This window comes from Columba livia, chromosome 2, assembly GCF_036013475.1.
Source record: "Columba livia isolate bColLiv1 breed racing homer chromosome 2, bColLiv1.pat.W.v2, whole genome shotgun sequence".
In the NCBI taxonomy this organism is placed as follows: domain Eukaryota; kingdom Metazoa; phylum Chordata; class Aves; order Columbiformes; family Columbidae; genus Columba; species Columba livia.
In genome coordinates this window covers 29,576,397-29,589,443 of record NC_088603.1, presented here as the reverse complement: position 1 = coordinate 29,589,443, position 13,047 = coordinate 29,576,397, and the positions used below count along the sequence as shown (strand labels likewise).

The 13,047-nt window shown below is 35.8% G+C and overlaps 1 protein-coding gene across 4 annotated transcripts in view; it reads left to right on the top strand.

Annotated features, from left to right (window-relative positions):
* The window catches only part of THSD7A (thrombospondin type 1 domain containing 7A), a 282,459-nt gene that overhangs the window by 225,348 nt on the left and 44,064 nt on the right, over nt 1–13,047 (top strand). For all 4 annotated transcript variants that reach the window (XM_065051176.1, XM_065051177.1, XM_065051174.1 and 1 more), the window contains 2 exons: nt 7,130–7,324; nt 10,239–10,502. In XM_065051176.1, coding sequence (XP_064907248.1) covers nt 7,130–7,324; nt 10,239–10,502 — 459 coding nt within the window. The remainder of the gene's footprint in view (nt 1–7,129; nt 7,325–10,238; nt 10,503–13,047) is intronic.

Here is a 13,047-nt window from a genome sequence, read left to right as displayed (position 1 = left end):
CAGCTGTTAGAAAGGGGAGATTTTTGTTTACTCTTGCATTTTCCTAAGTCTATCCAATGTGTGAATTTTATTGTAGAACTCACAGAGAAAGCTAAGTTGGATCACCAAAGACTATCTATGCCTCAGTCCATGTATATAAATATGAATCTAAATATTGTCTAGCCTGTTGCAGTGGTGAAAGTTACAGGCATTAACACAGGGACTTTTTTGGCCCAGTATTTTTCCCATTATTGTAAACTATGTAAGTTAACATAAAATGTAAGTTTCAAACACAGGTATATGTCTCAGTGTTTTGACACCTGACAATGTTTTGAATGTATCTTTACTTTTGTGTTCAGTAATGTAAACTGATATTCTGTAGGAGCTAAATTAACTAGTACACCTTTGCTTTAGATTAAGAAAAGTACAATATTTTCTGTTTTCTTGAACACCTTTACAATGAATATGACTTGAAAATAATAGTTTAATTTTTGCACAAAAGTATCTTTCACTTTGGTAAACATACCTCTTTGATTCTAGAGGTTATTGGTTGAAGTTTTATTTACATCACACCTCAGAAAATCGCATTTTGAACATGGATAGTGTGCTTTATTTGTTTTATATACGTTATCTCCTACACAGGTCATTAACAAATTACCCTTCCCCCTCTGAGATTTCAAATTATGCCATTAAAATAGCCACATATGAGTTTTCAGCAGTGCACATTATTTTGTTTGGTCCCATGCACAAGCGTTGATATCATGCAAGGTGCTCACTGAAGGGGAGCTGACCCGAAAACAGGTGTCTGGCTGACTGAGCTCTGCCCTGCACTGTATTAGAGAGATTTCAGCAGTTTCCGAAGGCGAACTCTGGAAGACAACCTGTCCCCTCTCCCTGCTAATTCATGGCTCCCTCTAGCACACTTGGCTTGTAAATAAAGCTTCTACAGGCTATGGAAAACTTTGCATGAAAATATATTGTTAAAAGTTCTGTGCTATAAAACACTTAAAGATTATTTTGTGATGTAGATACGGAAAAGACTGAGCTACTACTGTGCAAGTCTTATTAACTACCCCAAAATCAGGAAACACTAAACAGTGAAATATGAAATCCATGCGGTACAACATTCTGATACTGCATGTATAATGTGATACTGGAATAAAGATATTTTGAACAGATTATTTAACTTTTTGTCAGTGATATCTGCATAAATGTTTAACATACTGTAGAAAATGTAGACATGACAGCATTTCTTTTTCAATTGAGGAGTTGCCTCTCAAATTTTTTATGCTCATGAATGCAGAAAACACACATTCATTCATCTGTTTGTGGTAGTTTACTTTTGACGACAAAGTGAAATGATAATCTCATCGAAGTAATCTCAGCCCTTTCGTTTCTTGTGGATTGTTCTTTCATTTTTTGTCAATATTCAGTAAAGCAACTAAATATGTTCTTGTATGTGAGAACCATTCTCAGTTCCTCTTTTTCAGTGCAAGAGGATGTTGCCAACGCTATCAGTTTGTTCTCTTTCTGACCTGGTTGCCTACACGCACTGTAACACGTAATGTATCAGCAAATGTGTTAAGGAAGAATAGGAATGTACACCAGGGAAAAGGCATATCTGACTATGTATTCATTAGTGGTTTATTTTCAACAAAATAGTCTGCACTGTTCATATTTTAGTTGGAAAGATAATTAAATCTGAAGGAAAAGCTAGAAGTTAGTGATCATAAAAAACAACTGGTTAGATGTCTGATTTGTGTCTATGAGTAACTAAAGCATATGCATGCTTTGTTTTGTATCACAGCTTTATTATTTACATTTCCATTCTTTATCTTTTTTATCACATTGGTCTTCCTTGGTGGAAGAGATATGTGGGTGAATCATAAAGTTTAAAATTGTGATTCATTGTTGAAGACAGCTCTGTTTCTAGCTGTCTTGTATAATTAAGGTTTTGTTACAAATCATGTCAGTTTAAATGAACATTACAAAATTAGAACTTGGGTCAATGCAGAAGAAAGAGACTAGAAGGCTTTGATGTTGGGTTTTTTATTGTTTCAAGAACAGGTTTTTTTTTAGAATTTTTTAAAGAACAAAGCTTGTAATTATTAATGCATATGATGGATTGATACTTATATCGAAATCTAAGCATAGTAACAGCATTTAATATTTGAGCAGCACATTCATTGTTGTAGTCATGATCCTCTTTTGAAGAAGGCAGATAGTCATGACAATTGTATTGAATTTCAATTATGAATGAAAATTTGTAGTCATTTGCAGCCTTTTACCAGTGGATAAACATGGCAGGACTGTATTACAGAACTGCAGTAACTTAAGACTTCTAACTATCTCTTGTTCAAAACCCCCAAGAAAGGATTTTATGGATGCATCAGCAAGGATTTTGAAACTTCCTTTTGATTCTATCCATCAGGAACAGGAAATGTAGAAAAAAGCCATATTTTACTGCAACAGTTTTTATTTTCATAAACTGCTTCTCAATTAACAAGAGTAAACTGACCAGATGTCTTGATGATATCTTCAGTCCTTGGCACCAAAAATCTTCCTCAGAGTTTTGTAATAGAAAGGGGATGAAAATTGTGAAATCTGTCAGCATTTTCTTAATTACAAGAGGAAGGTTGTTTGTAAAATTTAAGCAGAAGCTTAAGTAACCTAACTGTCAGAGAAAATATCTGAATAGCTGTACTCGATGTCACTGGGAATTAGGGATTACTAAAGAGCTGATTCCAAGCTCTAGCTGTTCTTCATTCCCAGGGTGGATGTGGAGTTATTTGAAAGACAGTGGAGCAGAGTAACCAGAGGAAGCTTCCCAGGATGGCCATGAGCACACGAGGAGGCCTTGCAGGCTTGATCAATTCATGGCGAGGCAAGGAGGCAGAATGGGTGGCCAAAAGCCCTTTCCTCTTGCTTGTGGCTAAGCAGAGACAGCAACCTCACTCTCTGGGCATAGCTTATGGGGGTGGGGGGACTTGGTTTTGTGGGGGTTTTGTGCCCTTATGGAAGAGAAAGTAGACAAAGTCATGAAGTAGTGCTGCTCCTTTATGGAGCTATAAACTACTATTTTGATGTAATGAAAACCGATGAGAGTGCCCTATTGCCTGGTTCCTATTTCAGTCACTGCAAAGGACAACCAGCAACTTCAGGTTTTGTACGGAAATAAGGATATGCACAAATGTGCTCAAGAGCAGTATGTATATGAGAAATTAATTTTTTTATTGACAAAACCCGTAATCTCCAGACAACTTTATTTGGCAGAAACACATTGGTTTTTCTCTTCGGTGTGTAAATAATGCTCAGGCTTGTATTTTCACAATATTATTGTCATGTGCTCCAGTTTAAGATACTTCATGATAGAAGCATTTCATCATGTAGTGTCTAGTCTGCCACATGCCAGAGAAAAAGAAATCTACATAGATGAAATAATAGCCTAGGCAGCATTGATCGTAGGTGTAAGAAAACAGAGTGTGCTGAAGTAATTATTGCCTTTCTAGAAATTAAATAGATTTTTTTTTTTTTTGTTAAAAATACTTAACAATTGAAAAAATGGTATCACAATTGTGTTATAAAACAAAGGACATTGATGACATTCGTTAATAAAATATCTTAATTTTTAGGTGTAGGGGACACAAAATCTCTAATCTCAGTGACATCTTAGTGAAATATACTGATGATGGTAACACTGGCAAGGTTTTTATATAAACCCACACATAACAAGACTTGTTAAAATACAGTCTTATTGTTTTGTTATGCCAACAACAAATTTATTAGCCTGTAGTCCCATGTGGCTTGGTGTAAACAATGCTATCAGATAAAGTTTAGCTTACATCAAAGTCCCTTGTCTAGAAAATTTAGACTGCTATTTATTTTCCACCTTTCTTATGGGAGATAATAATTGTTAAATACCAAAACAATTTAGTAAGTGAATAGTTTCCACGTTAGATTTGATTTTTCTGTTAGCCATACTCCTGTTTTAGCAATTACTTAACAATTACTTGGACTTCATTCAGTAATAGAAGCAGCATGCTCTTTCCACTTTTTGCTTATGTCTGTAATAAATATAACGTGGTTTACAGGCAAAATAATTAGTCTGGCACTGCATGGCATTATAGTAGTTGAAGACGGTTCTCTGTATAGTGAGTTAATCATTAATCTCAGTGACTTTTACAGAACATGATTAGAGAATCACAGGTTTGATCAGAGGGGCAGGGGCTGTGTTTGCCCAAATTAGGTTGTGAGTGGAAAAAGTAACTCCACTAAGAGTAAGAGCATTTCAGTTGTCAAGTAAAACATTTACCTGGCCAAAATAATGTATTAATGGAATGTATACAGTTGTCAAAATCCCTCCTTTAAGTAATTGAAAAATACCGATCTTCAACACACAAGGAGTATAAACCTTTCAAATTGATACTTGAATCTGTAGAATAACATTAGGAAAATGCAATACAGAGTGAATCATCCAGGTCTTGTCAACTAGAAGTAACATGAATAGTTATGGACAGGAACTGTGAAAATTAAGATTCAGGAACTGATTTAGTATGCCAAGTTGTCCTCTAATTTGTGTTGTTGTTAAGGTGAAATATTTAGGTCTCAAGAATGAGTTTTCCTGCTTTGATTGCTACATTACAACTGACAGTTAATCTGGAGGAAAAGAAAGAAAGTGTTAATCCTCAAGGGAGCTTCTCACCTGGGTCTGCTTGGTATAAGTTAGATGCACTAATATGAGTCAGAAAAAAAATATGACAGAGTGTATATCTGCCCACAGGGTAATGTTTAATAACCAAGAGAATGAATATTGGCTTTAGAGACACTTAATTAGGTAGAAGAAAATAATGTTATTCAATGGACAATGTTTAGAGCCCATCAAAGAACTAGATGGAGAGACAGTATCTAAAATGGGTATTAAACTTTGGAAGGAGGTTATTAAAAGTTATTGGCTTAATCAGTGGACTCCTTGGCTAGGTATAGTTTTCATTGCTAAATAATGGTGGGCTATATCTCCCTGAGAATGCACTGAAGATAAGGCTTGGTTTTGCTTATGCATGCAGATGCCAAACTCAAACTCAAGACAGAGGATTTAGATTGGACCTCTGTGAATTTCCACATGGTAGAACTAGTCTGAACTGTGTTTTTACCTTAGGGAAACTGATCTGTATCATTAGCAGAGACGAGTATCTCACAAGAATGCAAAGTCATAATTTAGGAAGATACTGGTTTGCCTTTTTTTTTCCAAAATCTTTATATAATTTTACAAATCCTGTAGTAGATACAATTAACACATCCTTAAAATAGTTCTTGTATGGATTTTCAATTTTTAGATATTTGTTTTTTCTCAAGGAATCACTAAAATTATATCTGAAGTAAAAAGGGTTTCATCATGTAAACTACACCAATAATAACAGAATTTGACAGAATAATTGTATTAGAAAATGTACAGCTGTTCTGTCCCCCAATAAGCACAACTTAATACCATACTGAGCCTATTACAAACAGTCTTGGCAGCCCTGCTCCAAAGGGCAGTCAAGGATCAGGGAAGTTGTTTGATTAGTAGCTCTGGAAAAACATCCCCCTCCCCGCCTTTCACAGTATTTTACCACAGACGTATGGCAAAACCAATTCACTTGGGACCTTTGGATACATTTTAGTAGGCACACAGGCTTGAAAAAGGCCATGGGGGTCATCAATTTCCTACAGTCACCATGAGGTAGAAATTTAGTTTAGACCCATCAGACAAAATAGCCTTTTTCTGAAACCGTAGGTCACTAAACCTTTACACTCACCTTCCTGAAGCATTCTTCCTTCTTCCTCCAGGAGGAAGTACACACTGATAGCTAGTTTTCTATTTTGACACTTTACATTAAAGCCTATTTTTCTCCAAAGGTTGAAATTGATTATGCCATAATACTTTTGTTAGGAAGTTTTCCATTTTTACTTTTTTTTTCAATTCACATAACAATAAAACAATCATCATCAGTACAATTGTAGTGCAATTCTTAAATTATGGAGTGGAGTATAATATAAAATATTTATGTTCCTTCATATATATACAGAATTATATGTTTTGTTTGAATGTAATGTTACTGTGACAATTGGAGATCCAAATTGCTTTCCACAGACATGATGAGAAACTGCATAGACTGTGTGCTGTCAGGTGCTAAGAATCATAAAGATGAGTCTATTGTGTAACAAACAAATAGAAGTTTCCAATCTTGTTACTGTATAATAAGTTTTATGTTGTTTTGGGCAAGGAAATAGATTGAGATTTCCTAGGCTTTGTTTGGAATAATAGATAAGCAACCGTGGTGAAAAACAACAACAACAACAAAACCGTGAGGAATAATAATAGACCATTGTCAAAGTCTACATTAATGAAACAGTCCTTTTCTTCATAAACTGTTGTGTTCTAAACTCTTCCTTTTATGCCACCTGAAATTTTCTAAATAAACTTTTTTTTTTTTTCTTCTAAGTAAGAAGTTTTTATTCAGGATATGGCTGTCCTGTTATAAAATATTTTACCTCTATTGGCTGAAACTCCATGCCTAGCAGACATGCTTTGTCCCTCAACCCTTTTTCAAGAGTAAAAATTGTGGGTGGTTAAGTGTTATCCAGAACTAAAATGTGTTTCTAAATTTTATGTCTGTTCCTTTTTCTAATGTATGTGCTTCTGATACAACTTTATAGCTTATAGAATATTCAAGTACTTGAAATGGCATTGCAAGGGCTTTTGTGTCTGAGTTACAGGCTATATCTGTAGGAAAAACTGATAATGCAAGAAGTGGTATAACAGGTGTGGATAACATGGTGTAATCTTTATAATATTTACAGTTGTCTCTAAGTTTTGGTTGTTTTTTTTGTTTGTTTGTTTGTTTTGTTTTGTTTTTTGGGTTTTTTTTGCCTTTTTTTTTTTTTTCCCCTGGCAAATTCTGATAAATAGAAATTTAAACAGAATCTCAAAAAGGTCAAAAATGTCAAGCGTATTTATTCAAGATATAACCAATGGCAAATATTAGGTTGTTGTATAGCTATTCTGGGTTTTCAATGTGATTTTGTGGTAGAATATTGTAGACTTATGAAACGAAATAGAGACATCAATGAGAAAACTGCTGAATTAAACTCCATCCCTTTTTGCTTCCAGCAATTACTTGTCGCAGACAAGATGGAGGACAGGCTGACATCAGTGAGTGCCTTAAATATGCTGGTCCATTACCATCCTTAACACAGACGTGCCAGATTCCCTGCCAAGATGACTGCCAGTTTACGAACTGGTCAAAGTTTTCTTCCTGTAATGGGGACTGTGGAGGAGTCAGGACAAGAAAACGCACTCTTGTTGGTAAGATTAACAAGAAAAAGAACACATCTTTTATTAATTATTGCTAGTGCTTTGATTAAAACTTGTGTTGTTCTGAGGTTCCAGTATGACAAGCAAGCAATATTTGTCCTCATGGCAGAAAGCAGACCGAATGTCACTGTCATGCTCTATATGCTGGGGGTGGAACAAAAAAATAGCCCCTCAGGAGGGCAACCTCCTCCCATATGTCTCAGCCTCTTGATCATGGGGAAGTGGTTAGAGAAAAGATAGTAGAACGGAAGAGTCCAGGGTTTCTTCTGAATGGAGCGCATGTGGTAAATTGCAAAGCAAACCATTTCTTTTCATGACAGGCAAGTCAGCATTGGCTGTAGTTCCAGGGCAGTGAAAAAGTTAAAACAGCATAATTAACCAACAATCTGATACAGTCTAAGGAAATAAAATTTAAAAATATTTACAATTTTGTTGAACACTCTGTTATCTTTTCACCGAAAGGGGCACAATTGTTTTCTATTTAAACGTTTCTCATACTGTCTTTATTTAAAATCCTGATTCTGCAGCCTGCTTCTGTGCACAAAGAGGTCAGGACAGTTGCTGGTCCTGGTTTATCATTTCCACAGAATTATGCCCTTGAGATTATCCATTTGTGATAAACATTTATCAAATATAAGAAGCAGATGTTTGTGGTTACACTCAAGCAATTTCTCTGAGCTACAGCTTAAAATATGAAAATATTTTTTCAAGAGCTTTTTTTTCCTTCAACTTTGACTGATCGTTTTCAAGTAGGTATTGGACAATTTAGTGAATATCAAAAAGGATATAACTCACAAACACTGATTGGCTTAATGGTGCAAAAAGTCACATACCTTGGGCCCTTCAACATTATGCAGCTACTGTGAGGCACTCAGAGAAGTCCAGAACAATTTTGCTTTGTTCTAGAGAAGGAAAACTCTTCACATCACTCTCAGATCACTTTCAGTCCCAAACAAGCTTAAACAAATTTAATTTTACAAAGACAAGAAAGTAGATTTGGAAAGCTGATAATGAAAACCATAGTGGCTGCAGACACTATTAATGATTTTTATATTTTTGGTTCATATGCATTTTCTTAGTTTATGTGTATTTTCTCAGCTGAGTTTAGGGATTAGGTCTGCAATTTGTTTTGATTCCTCAGCAACCATGATTCTGTGCACAAGCTGCATCTTGCTGGCATTGTTTAAACAGGTTGAATTGTTACCAGGTTTAACTCGTTCTGTTTCTTTGGTTCTGTTTTCTTTACATTGACCTGTAATTGAGAAAAAAATCCTGTTAAAATTCCTCTGAAGCTTCCAATAGAAAACTTTTCAATAGAAAATCTTGTGAAAGTGGATTTCTTTTTTTTTTTTTTTAAATTGGTGACAGACCTATCAACGGTCATCTCTCCTTAACAGGTTAAGGTGTTAACTGCTCACGTTCCTTTTCCTGCTTACGGTCTTGGCTACACCAGGACTTCCCTCTCGGATGGTGTTTTAATGCATTAGAATTACTATGGCAGCTGAACGGTTTTCAGCCTTAAGCTTTGGTGTACCTCTTTTGGACTTCGTAGCTGCAGTCTTTAACATCAGATTTACGATTAAGACAGTCCTTTCCCTGGCTGAATGTTTGCTCCCCAAATTCTTTGTGTTATCTGTTCTTACACTGCCTTCATCCAGCAGCTCAGACCACTGCATGAGGCAAAATGTTGTTTGATTTTCTGCCTCATTTCTTGACACAGCTAGGAATGCTATTTTGTGGGTGATTTTCCTCTTCAGTAGGTAGAGTTTCTGTTGTGTCCCTAGAAAACTCTTGAGGTTTTAGTTAACAGAAGAAAAAGGTTTTCCAGTGATGTCCAACCGTTTGCCGTGAACTTTTCCTTGGTCCGTGTGATGGATGTGCTTCCAGTTTGAAAAATCCTTTCTTCAACTTCTTTCTAATCTACATTTTTATTTCTTCCACGTGGAATGAAGAGAAAAAAACATACTCTGCTCCTAAATTATAACCGAAGCCTCAGGAGTGAGACTTGGCCTCTGTCACAGTGCTATTTGCCAATTAGACTGTATTGTTTGCGGTGGAGGAAAGCTAGCTAAGGGGGGAGCCCATTAGCAGCCTCAGAAAGAATGTAATAGGATCCAAACCCTGTCCCCCACTTCATCCCCCTGTAAATCAGAAAACCTCTGGACAGTGAATAATTAATGATCTTCAAGAAGACTCACTGTGACTGTCTCGTAACTCCAGTGAGCTTTATGCCAGGTTTGCTTCCATGAGGGAAAAAAAAGCTGACTAAGAATTTTTTCTTTTTTTAAAAGACAAGAAGGAACAGATTGTCTTACCACACAATTAACACTTTGAGATACTTCCCTGTCCAGAGTTAAGTTACCTCTTCAAACTTGCTAAGACTGTGATATGTGCTGTGGTGCATTGTCTGTGGCAATGTGCTGCCCAGGCTAACATGCAAAGCTGAACTAGAGTGAATTCCTAATTATTTATGTTGAAAATGAAGAGGAGAAGTATATTTTTAGTATGAAGTTGTGTTGTCAAAAGAAAGTTTTCTTCAGATACCGTCTTTCTATTCTAATTGAAGGCAGTAGTAATTACAAGCACTAAAGGTGCTGCAAAGTTGTGTTCAGTGCCTGTCCTATTTGTTTCATTGCTAACTTTTTCATACTGTATTCCCCAAGCAGTTTTATCCAAAGTAAATATAAATATATGGCTTTATTTTCAATGATATTGCCTTTGTACAAATTGTAGGCATCCATTACTTCAGAAATTCACGTCATTAACATAAAGGAATAAAGATTAATGTAAATAGTTTTAGGCATGTGTATTTGTTTGCAAGCACTAGTTACAGAAGTCTACATGAAATTTTTGGAGAGACGAAAACTAATAAGAACTTTTGAAAATAATTGTTTCTTCTTTCTAGGAAAAAGTAAGAAAAGAGATAAATGCAAAAATTCTCAGTTGTATCCTCTGATTGAGAATCAGTTTTGTCCATGTGACAAGTACAGTGCTCAGCCTGTGGGAAACTGGTCAGACTGTATTTTACCAGAGGGTAAACTGGAAGTATTGCTGGGAATGAAAGTACAAGGAGACATTAAGGAATGTGGACAAGGCTATCGTTACCAGGCCATGGCATGCTATGACCAGAACAATCGACTTGTGGAAACATCGCGATGCAACAGTCACGGTATTTAGAAACCTCTTTTCTTTCATCCATTTACTGATCTGCTTAATTTTGTTTAACATAATGCGTGTTCAGGTAGAATTAGCAGATTAATATTTATGGCTTAGGCAGCATTTTCTCCCAAGATACCTTCAAACCCAGCACGTGTTTTTGCTGACTCACAAAACAGTAAACTTAAGTTTAACTGATTCCTACAGTGCAATATTTAAAAGTAAGATTATGGTAATTACTAACTAGGTATTGTAATAGAGAAAAGTAAAATCTTGTTGTTTTTCTTGATTACTGTACCTGTAAATTTGAGAATAAATCCATTTAGAAGGGTCAGATCCCCAAAACATAAAGAAGGATAGCACAGGACTATTTTGGAAAGGCTGAAATTATTTCCACAGATTCTTTAGATAGAGTTAATCTCCTTAAACAGCCTTATCACTACCATTTGTTCTTCAACACTTCAACAGGCATGCATTGATCTGACTTCAACAGCACACAACACTTTCTCTGTACAGTTCTACCATATGTAAAGCTCATATATTTAAAGACTTTATGTTCTTTGTATTCATGTTACTCCTGAAGGGAAGAGTGTTCCTTCCTAAAGTGGATGCATCTATAGTGTTGGGATCAAAACTGGCACTTTCTGATTTTCAGTGAGGCAGAAATGTGCTAATTTACATCATTGAAGTTTTGGTGTTCATTTCTTTTCCTGCTTGCACTGCAAAATTGAATCTGACCTATTGGTGTGGAAAGCTGGATGTTAGTGCAATTAAAATATCAATGTAAGTTTAATTTGTATATACATTCTACTTTATGATGTTAAATTAAGATAACAGAAATTTCATTTATTTACTTGGGCAAAGTTAAAATAGCTAATCAAAGAAATTTAATTACTAAAGGGGATATTAATTAGCACTATTAATTCCTGTTTTGATCTATGATAAATTAGGAACTGAATGCATGAAGCCAAACTGTAGTGTAACTTTGTGATTCCATGGAAAAGTGACCATGCAGCTTTATAACTCAAAGCTAAGCTGGAAGATAATTTTGTGAAGAATTTTTTTACTATTTCAATTTTTATTCAAAATCATCTCTTTCTGTAGTTAACTCACACTGAAAGATACACTCGCATAAATACATCTGAATGACAATATCTAAATCCTAAACTCTCATGGGACAGGAAATCTTTCTACTCTGAGAATGTTCTTTAATTCTGTTCTCAGACATTTGTTCTGGGTTGAGGTCCACGAAGACTTATTACAGTTTTGTTCTATTGTATAGCTATACTTGCTTAGCCTGAGCAGGACCACTTGCCATCTTTGTAGTACCAAAAGGCGCAACTACCTCTAATGACCAAAAGTTGTATAAACTGAGGGAATTATAAAGCTCCTCCGAAAGCTGGTAGGGAATGCTGAAAAAAGGAGTAATGGAACAATCTGAATTGTTCAGAAGACACCATTATAAAATACAGACTGAAACTTCTTCCTGTTTATTTGTTGATTTTTTTTTTTTTTTTTAACTTTAACTATATATGGCACTGTGTTAGTATTCTTTGAACATTATGTCCAGAGTGACCTTTGAGAAGTGGAAAATTTTAAAAGAGCTTAAGTGCCTGGAAGACTAGAGGGACTGATATCCTGCTGCCAGTCAATTTTCTTTGGCTCAAAGAATGGTGACTGTCATGTCAACAGCCAAGGGAGGACATGTGAGGGAAGAAGCTGTATGTCCAAGAGAAAATTGTAGGTGTTGTATGTGGTAGGTAATATGCTGCTTGAAGTAGCTTGCAAAAAGAGGTGGGAGCTATTTCTTTGTGTAAAATGAGCATGGACGTAGCTGCTTTCCAGCCCTGGCAGTACATGCTGAGGTGTAATTTCATTGCAGGAATCAGAGGGACATGAAAGAGGAATAAAAAAAGGGGGGAGGCGGGCAGGGGAAGAAGCATCTTTGTTTCTCCTGTTATAATTCTTGATGATAGCAAATTCTAATCTAATGGATTTTATCAGTGAATGACACCTACACTCACAGTGACCACAATGAATAATAATCCTGCAGAAAAGCTACTAACAATATATTGTTATTTTGCCTACTATACCCAAGGCTACCATTTACATGCTATTAGCCCTAGCAGGTTCCAGAGACAGCCTTCCCAAAGCACAATACAGCATTGCTTTGTGTTTTTTTTATTTCTACAGTTCAATCCCATTTTTCTCATGGGAGATTTGAAGTCTCTTTTAACTCTCTTTGTAAACTGGAAATGTTTGACAGTCGTTACTATATTTATTGTAAGTTGAGAAGCCTGAACCCTTTGTTTTTTGGAGTTGGTCTGAATTCTTTCCCTCTAGATCAGTTCATTAAGGTGCCTGGTACTTTGATTCCCACCCACCCCCCGGTTAATTACCTGGTTTTGATAGTGAAGCTCAAGGGATCTGTGCATATCTTCTCATCAGTTCAATTTGATGGGGACAGTTCCTTTATCTTGGTCCATGGTGTAGTGCATGGCCAGATAAAACTAGGAATTGCTGTTGAACAAAACCTGCATCCCTTGCACTTCCTAAAA